At 37.1% G+C, this 10785-nt stretch overlaps 2 protein-coding genes across 2 annotated transcripts; one reads left to right on the plus strand and one right to left on the minus strand.

The window, feature by feature from the left end:
* The first annotated feature begins 2037 nt into the window (after positions 1 to 2037).
* LOC106309555 lies at positions 2038 to 2836 on the plus strand. Its single transcript, XM_013746605.1, has one exon. The coding sequence runs from the start codon at positions 2188 to 2190 to the stop codon at positions 2572 to 2574; it is 387 nt and encodes a 128-aa protein (XP_013602059.1). The 5' UTR covers positions 2038 to 2187; the 3' UTR covers positions 2575 to 2836.
* Positions 2837 to 5480: 2644 nt separating this feature from the next.
* Positions 5481 to 6246, minus strand: LOC106309020 (uncharacterized mitochondrial protein AtMg00810-like). The gene is made up of 2 exons (XM_013746109.1): positions 6141 to 6246; positions 5481 to 6019 (listed from the first exon to the last, which is right to left on the minus strand). Exons 1-2 carry the CDS (start codon positions 6244 to 6246, stop codon positions 5481 to 5483), a joined length of 645 nt encoding a protein of 214 aa, XP_013601563.1.
* Between the last annotated feature and the right edge of the window lie 4539 nt (positions 6247 to 10785).

The raw sequence follows: 10785 nt of genomic DNA on the forward strand, positions 1-10785 counted from the left end.
ACAATCACATTAACCATATAATAAAAAAAATAGATTTTTTCTTATATGTTATATTTGGAATTTTTTAAAATGACATTAAATTACAAAAATGAGGAAACCTTATAAGTTATATTTTTATTTAAAAAAAATGACTTTAAATACAAAAATGAGGACACCTTACATGTTATATTTTTCTTATATGTTATATTTTGAATTTTTTTAAACGATTTTAAATTACAAAAATGTAAGTTTTCCTTAAGTATACGACTAAAAACATGAAAATGACATGTATCAATTCGATGGTTGATTTGAAAGTTTTCAAAACCATATGGAAGATAAAAGTCAAAATAATTCAACTGTGGAAACAATACTGTAAGTTTTTTATGTCATAATTTGTTTAATGTCCAATCCGATCAACCCATGATGTATTAATTATAGTTTTGATCCATCATTTTTAATAAAAATTGATCTGATCCATCGAAAAGAAATTATATAATAACAACAAAAAATATTGTATATATATTAATAAAATTATCAAATATATAAAAAAATTATCGATAATATATAGAAATAAACTAACGCAGATCTTATCCTAGTTTAACTTAAAACTAAGCTAAGATGGTTACTATTTAAAAATATATTTGTTTTTCAATGATACTATGTTTGATGATCAAATAAACAATGTCATCAAAATAACAGATTAGAGTTTTTGAAATATATACACTTTTCTCATATATGTCATTACCACCATTGAGCAATACTTCTTTGCCTCTGAAGTACGAAGAACGTGAAGGATTTTATGAGTAATAAGGACGTCGTCTTTAATCGCATGCCTTGCTACAAAAGCTTACTGAGTTTTAGAAACAAGGGACGGTAGGAGTGGTCTCAGTCGACATGTCAGGATCTTGGGAATTATTTTGTAGTGGGTATTGTAAAGTGCAATAGGGCGGTAATCAGCTACATTCCGAGTGTCTCATTTTGTTAAGGATGCAAGTTGCGAATATTTCGTATGACATCTGGTCCTATGATGTGCTAACACACATGATAAAATTTTGCTGAAAACCCTTCCGGGCCTGTTGCCTTTCCACTGTTAATCGAGAAAGAACTTCTTTTATTTTTGAATCAATCGGTATGAGAATAAGTTTGTGATTCATCTCCTCAGAGACCTTGCAGGATAGTAGTAAAATTTGGTGTTGCAAAATTGGTTTAGAATTTTTGTTTTGTTGTTTTTTTGTTTATATAATTGATTTGAACTTATGTTTGTTATAAATTTTTATTGGCTTGGCTATGAATAACTCATTATCCATTACAATCCAAACTATTTTACTTAAACCCAGTAATTCATTTTGTACCTTGGACAAAAAAAAATTCATTTTGTACCTAATTTTTTATCCAATAAAATTTATGGTTTGGTCTGGACTCGATTTGCCCACTTTTTTAATCCATTTTGATACTTCTAGTCGTGGAGGGTAAGCACATAGGGCTATCCAAAATATTTATAAATTTTGATTTGATTCGTCATTCGTTTTGATTTGAACCAAAAAATTTGGATATCAGTAACTCTACGAAGCAAAACAAATACTGACATACACTATCCATAAGAAACGAAGCACATCACAAATAATAATATTTTTAAAAGCGAAGCTGATCCGTTATATGCATACATATACGTATATTACAAGAAGTATATATAAGTTTTACAGTGTATGTATGTACTAAATTGTTATAATAATTAATAGAATTTAAAAAGTAAATATCTCATTGTAATAAGATATTATTACTTTATACAATTTTTAGATTTTTATTTATTTTTATAGATCGAATCGGATATTCGATTAATAACCAAAAAAAATCACATATCCAAGACACCAAATATCCAGATTGTTACAGATCAAATCTATCGGATAATTAATTATTTGTACGAAACTAATCGGATCACGAATGACAAAAAAAAAAACCGGATCACGAATACCTCAAAAAAATCCAGATATCCGATTCTTGCTATCGGTTGTAAAATAACACCTTGCAATCAGCCATTTTTAACTTTTTTTGAAGATTTGCCTCTATTATTTTATGATTTTTTTATAAAAGGTACATTTAATTTTAGAGAATAGGTTTTGGGAGAGGAGGGAGCCACTGATCCGACGGCAAGTACGAACGACAATCGACGGCCGCCTCCCTCATCATTTCTAGGGTTTCTAATCTCCAATGGCGAATCTCATGCAAAGATTCATCAGGAACCAATCCTGTTTAAGAGCAATCCCGAAGCTTACCCCCAATCTCATACCACATCAGAAGCCTTGCATCATCATCAACAACAACGTCGAGTCTCCATTTCCTCTCACTAATCCCGTGATTGCCTTCTCCGGGTCCGGAATCAAACCCGATGAAGCTCTGCGCTTTTACCCTAGCTTCCCAATCGGATACGGGCTTAACCCGAGCGTGGTTCATGGTTCGGGTCTAACCGATACGGTGGTGGAGGAGAAAGAGAAGGAGGTGGTGATTCACGCGGATAGTGTGAAGAAGAAGAGGAAGAAGAAGATGAACAAGCACAAGTACCGCAAACTCAGGAAGAAACAAGGTCGCAAATCTTAAGAGCCTTCTTTTGATTAATCTATTGCAATGTTATTTTTGGCTTCAATAATTGAATCTTTATGGTATTCAAACTTCTCAAGAAACGATTTGTTTTGATTAAGATGATGGGATTAGCCAAGTGAGTTTGTGTCTTTTCTTTCTTGGAATGTCCCTCCCCAGTGTTGGTCTCTTCTCAGAGTCAGAGGTCGTTACTTGATCAGACAAAGCTGAGAATTTTTATAGGCTCCTTAAGTTCTGTATCCTAGTGACTTTTCTTTGTTGCTTTGATTCGTTAGTATGTTGATCTTGGAAGGATAAGTGTGTTGCATGAGTCATGAGTGGCCTATAAAATTTGTTGGCTCAAGTCAAGTCTGAATGTTCTCAGGTAACTCTATTTGGATGATATCATTTTAAAAAGTGGCATTTGCCATTTTTGTTCTTGTTGAAAATACTGTATTGATAGAGATGGAAAATTGTGCTGAAATATCCGTTTAGCTTTTTTGTTCTGACAGAACTAGTTATCGTGTTTAATAACATTCATCAAGTTTCTTTAACTAGGAACATAGTAATTAGTAGTTAAATTTTAAATTCTTCAACGAGGTTGATTTGCCATTGACCATCTAAGGTTTAACTGCCATCCATATAGAGTCGATTGCTTATACCACTGAGATTACTTGTTTCAGCTCTATTGAGTGGTTTACTAATTTGCGGGTTTAATCCACCCAGTTCCAACCATTATCCTTAAACCCTGTTTTTTTTTTGAGAATGATGCTTCTTCTGCTTTCTCAAATTCTGTTTGTTCGTTTAGATATGATTAGGGGGTTTACTTGTGAAAAGAGCGGTTTGTGAATGTCAATACAGTTTTGGTTTTAGGTTATCAAATTAAAAACCGAAATACACAATATTTTTAATCGACTTTGAACTTATTTAAATGACCCATAACATAAAATATAGTCAACAACGATCGATTTCAAAACACAGAACTCAATTAACAAGATCAAGAATTCAGCATCACAACAGAAGAAGCGTCACAACGATCAAGATTGCATCCACATATGATAGTAATCACAATTCGATTCTTTGAAATCTGAAACGCACCTTTTGTTAGTCATACAAATAGACAGGCCTATGATACAAATTCTGTGTTGCGAAGCCCAACCGATACCTATCACAATTGTTTTAACAACACTTGTTCAAACTCTGTCCTTTTTTTGGAATATATAACTCTTTGTCTGTTTGCAAAGCATCCAATAAAGTATAGCTTCGTACAGGAAAGGTGGACGAGTTTATTAATCCTCTCTTACGAATGCATTCTGCTGAGATATTCTGTTTTGGTTCGTGAAGTGCTACAGAAGGTAGTATAGACATGCGTCGTGAAGATAGAGCTGAATGGAAATTTGGGTTTTGTAATTGCGTGAGCTTGCTGAGCTTGGAAAAAGAAAGATGATATGTGTTTGAATACATATGGACGTTTTCCATAAAGCATAAAAGAGTTACTTGAAGATGAAGTTTTTCATTAAAGAAAACGGAAAGTTGTCTTAAATGTATTTGGAAGACTTGGAGAGCAAGTTGAAGACGTGGAGAGAAAGTTCTGGTTAGCTATATAAGTAGGGGCGTGCCTTATGAGACAGATGGACCTCAGAGGAGAGAGAGAGAGGTTTCCTTGGTGTGTGGTACTGCTTGGTGTCGAAGGACATTCTGACGCATTGTCTGATGGAGTCCGATGTGGACTTAGTTTGGTGGCGTTTGAGTTGGCGCTTTGTGTGGTGGAGTTAGCCATCATGTGTAGCTCGTGTGAGCTTTGTGTGTGCTTGGGTGATCAAGCGTTTTGGTTTCACTGGTGTGCGTTGGATGCTGACATACTTGGTGAAGTACTTCCGAGAAGTGGAAGATTGAAGCCTAGACTTAAGGGGAGTTTAGCAAAGGCCGTTTCATTGAAGAGATCTGTGAAGATTGCAGCTGTAGAAGACAGTGTGCTCCGGTGAGCCGGATGGTGATCTATGCATGCATGCTTGATTCCTAATCTTTGTAGATTGCTACTTAGAAAAGAGTGGTAAACACTAGTATGTGTGTTGTATCATATAGCAATTGTAGGTTGCTTCTTGTTCTAAATCAATGAAATCTGGACGAGGTCCCTGGGATGTAGGAAACGAACCCCATTAACAAATTTTGGATGTTTTACTTTCTGCACTTGTTTTTCATCGCCTTTATCATTATCTCTTAAAAACTCTTTTTTCAATAAATTCTCACATGTTATCTGAGACATTCTAGTTTTAGTAGGTGTAGTGTTATATCTGTTAAATCATTACCGGTTTTTGAAAAATGTTCATGTCTTCGAGCTTTGTTACCTTGGAGCTCAATGATAATAACTATTTGTTTTTGTTGGAAAACTCAGTTTGAGTCTCTATTATAAAATCAGAAACTTCTTGATTTTGTCAATGACACTATACTCCAAATAGCAAATATCTTTCCCAAAAAGAACATTTGTTCATCTTCAAAGCAAACATGGTGTGAAAGCTTCTCCCAGCATAAGTTTGAGGGGAAATGTTAGTCATACAAATAGACTGGTCCAAGATACAAACTCTGTTTGAGGGGAAATGTTAAAGCAATAGCAGACTGATTTGTATCCTTCACCAGTCTAACATTTCCCCTCAAACTTATGCTGGGAGAAGCTTTCACACCATGTTTGCTTTGAAGATGAACAAATGTTCTCACTTTGCTGGCCGGTTATCTCACTCAACAAATCTCGCAGCCATATAGCTTGTCGTTCAGCCTCAGTTCCAGCCATGAATTCTGCTTCACAACTTGACAAAGCCACCACTTCTTGTTTATGTGAACACCATAAGATGGGACTATTGTCGATGTAGAATATGTGACCAGTTGTGCTCTTTCCATCATTCGGGTCTACAATATAGCTACTATAGCTACTATCCAATGAGTCTCGATATCTTCATTGTAGACCGCTCGAACACGAGTCCATACGCCACGCTTCCTTGCAGATATCTCAATACTTGCTTCATAGCAACACCATGTGAGGCTCTCGGGCTTTGCATATAGCGGCTGAGCACTCCAACACTGAAAGGTAGATTCGTTCTTGTGTGTAAAAGGTATCGTAAACACCCAATGTTCTTCTGATACATTGTTGCATCAACCTCTCTCTCATCCTCTGCTTTCGACAGCTTCAAGTCGAGCTCCATTGGTGTTTGTATCGGATTACACTTGACCATTCCCGCATTCTCTAGGATCTTAGATGCATAGCGCCTTTGATTTAAAGTAATTCCACCTCCATGTTGACACACCTCAATCCCGAGATAGTATGACAATGTGCCTAGATCACTCATCTCAAATTTGCTTGACATGTTCTCCTTGAACTTGTCAATGTTTTTCTTGTTTGTTCCAGTGACGAAAAAATCATCCACGTACACGGCAACCACGGGAAGCTCTCCATTGACTACTTTGCGGTATACTGAAGGTTCCTTGGCTCACTTGATGAACTGAAGCTCGCACAAGATCTGGTTTAGCTTATGATTCCATGCCCTCAGGGCTTGTCAGCCCATATAACGCCTTGTTCAGCTTATAGACTTTACCTTCACTTTCTTTCTTCTCAAAGCCTTCTGGTTGTGAAACATAGACAACTTCCTTTATTCTCCATGGAGGAATGGTGTCTTTGCATCGAGATGATGCACTTCCCATCCATTTGCTGCAGCAAGACTCACCAGAAGATGTATGGTTTTGATCCTTGCTACTGGTGTGAAAACCTCATCGAAATCGATCCCATGGAGTTGCACATACCCTTTTGCAATGAGCCAAGCTTTGTATTTGCTAATACTTCCATCAGAGTTGCGCTTTATTTTGAAAACTCACTTTAGACCGATAGGTTTGGCTATATATGGTAGGTCTAATAGAATCCATGTTTTGTTCTTTATTATGGATTTTATTTCTTCTTCGCAGGCTCTCGTCCAATACCTTGACTCCTTTGCTTATCCAAAATTTCTTGGCTCGTTGTTAAGATACATCAGTACCTCTTCTCCTAATTCTTCGGCTAAAAGGATGTAATCATCAAGGTACGTCGGTATCGTTGTTTGTCTCTCTGATCTTCTGAGATTTTGAGGTTGCACTTCTGTTTCTTCTTCTCCAAGGTTCTCTGTTTCAGTATCATGTTCGACTTCTCCAGCAAAGTCGTGATCATCTTCACTTGTGTACTCTGTTTCTTCAAATCCACTTATTTCGTGGTTCCCAAATCTTCCAATTTGTACCGCAAAGCTTTCATTATTGCGTATTTCAATGCCTTCCTTGTTCCATCCCCAGCTTCTTGATTCATCAAAAAGAACATCTCTACTCACAACTACCCTTTTTGTGCGTGGATCATACAATATGTACGCCTTAGACCCTGGTTTTGTCCCCAAGTGCACCAACATTCGTGATCTATCATCGAGTTTCTTCAGATATATGCCTTCTATCTTTGCATATCCAATGCAGCCAAAGACTCCCAGGTGACTTACATTGGGTTTCTTGCCTCGAAACAGCTCGTATGGTGTTTTATCATTCAGTGATCTCGTTGCCAACCTGTTGAGTAGATAGGTAACGTGTCGTATAGCTTCTCCCCACAAGTAGTTTGGTAGACTCATATGTTTCATAATGCTCCTTGCCATCTCCATCATTGTTCGATTCCTACGCTCCACCACACCGTTTTGTTGTGGTGTATACGGTGCGGTGAGGTGAGATGTCGCTTTATTCATGCATTGTCACAGTAAGAATTAAACTCTTGTGATACGAACTCTCCTCCTCCATCAGTTGTCAAATTTTGTATCTTCTGCTTTGTCTCCTGCTCAACAATGTTCCTTAGCTTCTTAAACTTCTCAAAAGCTTTTGATTTTTCCCTTCATAACATCGTCCACATGTATCTTCTGTGATCATCAATCACAACGAACACATATTTGTTTCCAGCTTGTGTACTTGGTATTACAGGTCCAAAAAGTCTCCGTGTAGTAGCTCCAATGTCGAAGCAGCTCAGTATAATGTTGCCTTTGGAAAGACTTGGCGACTCTTTTTCCCAAGAAGACACGATCCACATACTTTTTTTCTCAATGTTAACAGTTGGTAGTCCAAGGACTAGCTCTTTCTGCATCATGCTTCGTATGGTCTCATAGTTTATGTGTCCTAAACGAGCACGCCACTTACATGATTCGCTGTCTGCAGTGAGATAGAGACGCTATGTATTCTTCAACCCCATTATCACTTTGTATAACCTGTTTCTTGATCTCATGGCTGTAACTAGTAGTTTGCCGTGTTGATCATGCATCGTGAGCGTCTCTCCTCTCATTCTTACATCGCATCCTGCCTCAGTAGCTTGGCCCAAGCTAATAATATTGCTTTTAAGATCAGGAATAAATTAGACATCCGTCATCTTTCGAGAATCTCCATTCGTGTCTGTGAAAGAGATTGTACCTTTCCCTCTGATATCTATTCTAGAATCATCTCCAAATCAAACTTTTCTAGTGATTGTGGTGTCGATCTTTGAGAAGCATCTTTGGTCTCCGCTCATATGGTTGCTAGCACCGTTATCAAGGTACCATATGTTGTCGTCTCCACTGTTCGTCTCATACTTCTTTGTCGTTCTTTCCGTTCAAAAAGACTACTTCATGCATCATAACTTCATCTGCCTCTTGTGTCTCGGTGTTGTCGGCTTCTTGAGCTTCTTGCAATTTGAGCTTCAGGTCTGAACAGTGAGCAACAAAGTGAACTACTTTTTCACAACGGTAGCAAGTGATGTGAGATGCATGCCTTCCTGCGTTTGGATCTCTTTCGCCATTATAATCTCCTCTTCCTCCATTATAACGTCCTCATCCTCTTCCTCCATTATAACGTCCTCATCCTCTTCCTCTATGGAAGCGTCCTCCACGACCTCTGCTTCTATAGAAATCGTTGTTGTAATCACGATTTGCTTGTTCATAGCCTCGAGTAGGTTGGTCTTGTTGGGAACGGCTTTTTGTATTTGAGTACATTAGCTTTCCTGATCCTCCTCTTTCTCTTCTTCTTCGCAAATACGTTCTTCATACGCTTTCAAATCGCCCTAATATATCCTTAAAGCTTGTTGTATTAAGATCGAGCACTTGCTCGAGTGAAGCAACGATATGTATGTACTTCTTTCGAGGAAGGTTCATAAGGAACTTCTTGACAAGCTTTGTTTCTTCAATGGTGGCACCGAGAGCAGCCGATTTTGAGGCTAACTCTGATAGCTTCCTGCCGAAGTCATCAATGCTCTCGCTATCTTTCATCGTTAACTGCTCAAATTCTGTTATTAAAGTCTGTAGTCTCGCCTCTTTTACTCGTTCTGCTCCTACGTGACGAGTTTTTATTGCTTCCCAAACTTGTTTAGCCGTCTCTAGTTCTCCTACTTGCAGAGTAAGATTCTCCGGTATTGACTGAAACAATAAGGCCAGCGCCATATCATTCTTCTCGTTATTACTCATCTTTGTTTCTACAGCTTCCCAGACTTTATGAACCCGCAAGGTAATCTTCATTCTCATCGCCCACACAGTATAATTTGTTGCACTCAGTATTGGGCATTGTATGAATGAAGGTCCTCCGCCTTCTTTTATCTTACCGGTTGTAGCAACGATATCACTCATGATCGATCGAAGCTCTGATACCACCTGTAGATTTGAATAACACGAACACTCTTGTAGTAAATCTCAAGATAAGAACACTTCTTATTAATCTCTCTTAAGGAAACTATCACAAAACCTTAAGCTCTTAACTCTCAAACTCATAAGTTATATCACAAGCTGATATCTCTTTATATAACACTTTAGTTATCCTAAAATTATTAGGATAAACACAACACAATATTTCCTAAACTCATTAGGATAAACATTAGTTATAACTCAAGTAATCTTCAAGCTTATCTAACATGAATTAGTTCATAAACGGATCTCTGTGACTGCATGTTCTATTTCTATACTCATGCAACAAAGATTTAGCAATGATTTCCAAAGTCAATGTTTCTATTTTCTGCTTCATCATTTTAAGCATACTATAAAATGTATTTTCTAAAGAATCAGAGGTCGAAAGCCCATCCCAGTCCAAACTTGGTCCACGAGTCCGGTTCAACATCATTAAGTTCCAATAAAAAGACAATAGATTTACATAGGTCGAAAGCCCATGCCAAGCTGACCAGACCAAACTGAAGCGTAATGAAGGTCAAGACTTTAAAAGATGAGCATAAAGCCACATGATACTCGTGGGAGATTGCGTGACCGTTACAATTCATTTCTCAAAACCAATTAAATAAGGACCAAAAACAAGGGAGATCCGAACTCTTGAATAGCAAACTTATAGTCTCAATATTTTTGTACTATACCTTTTAGTTCTTTACGGTTGTATCTTTTCATGTAACAATAAAACATATACTTTTCACATTTAATAGAGAAATATATAATATAATGAGGCAGTTGCCTCATTCTTGAGCCGCCACGTCAGTAGGTAAGTGGGTCTCACTTTTAAAAAGTGTGAAAAAGTGTCAAGCCTGTGGCTCGAACCCGGGTTATTGAGTTTTAAACACCAACATTTATACCACTAAACTAAAGGATAATTTGTACATTGATGGCCGAAACTAATATATATTTATGAAATTCGGAAACTTTTGCTTCTTCGGTTTTCTCTGTGGGACCCACACTTAAATTTTTTTATCTAATGATTTAATAAATACTTTATAACTCACGTTTTGAAATGAGATTCGTTAAAAAAAGGCCCAATAGACCTCTTTGGTCTGTAAGCGTTCTCTTCAATGGAAGTTTAAGGCTTTCAATTTTTAATCATCGGTTCATGACTCATCTAAGAAACACAGATTGGCTCTTTGAGTTCCATGAATCAGTTTATCTTCTTTAGTCTCTACATCTCCCCATCTTTAATAAATTCATCATCGGTTCTTTTATTTTGCCTGATAAATCATGATTGTGTGGTTTTAATTTTCTTTGGTCATCCTTAGCTTGCACCCTTTGATCTAACCAAGAAGAAGAAGAAGACATTTGTCGTTCAGGATGCCATCGAGGACTCAGCTGAGTCACACGCGAGACATACTATCCGTTGCCTGATTGTTCAAGAAGAGTTTATGTGATGTGAAACATATTTGTTTCTTTTCATCAGTTGCTTTGTTTAATATTTTTTCCTGCAAATAATGATGGCTTTGACAGTTCATTCACGGGAGCCAAGAAGTAAAAGAAGAAGAAG

The sequence above is a fragment of the Brassica oleracea genome, chromosome C8, assembly GCF_000695525.1.
Source record: "Brassica oleracea var. oleracea cultivar TO1000 chromosome C8, BOL, whole genome shotgun sequence".
Taxonomy (NCBI): Eukaryota; Viridiplantae; Streptophyta; class Magnoliopsida; order Brassicales; family Brassicaceae; genus Brassica; species Brassica oleracea.

What these genes read in the sequence shown, in the direction of transcription:
- LOC106309020 (XM_013746109.1), bottom strand. Translation starts at nt 6,246, where the DNA reads ATGGGAAGTGCATCATCTCGATGCAAAGACACCATTCCTCCATGGAGA. An exon ending in TGAGAAGAAAGAAAGTGAAG is followed by an intron (nt 6,020 to 6,140) that starts GTAAAGTCTATA and finishes AGGAACCTTCAG; the next exon opens with TATACCGCAAAGTAGTCAAT.
- LOC106309555 (XM_013746605.1), top strand. Translation starts at nt 2,188, where the DNA reads ATGGCGAATCTCATGCAAAGATTCATCAGGAACCAATCCTGTTTAAGA.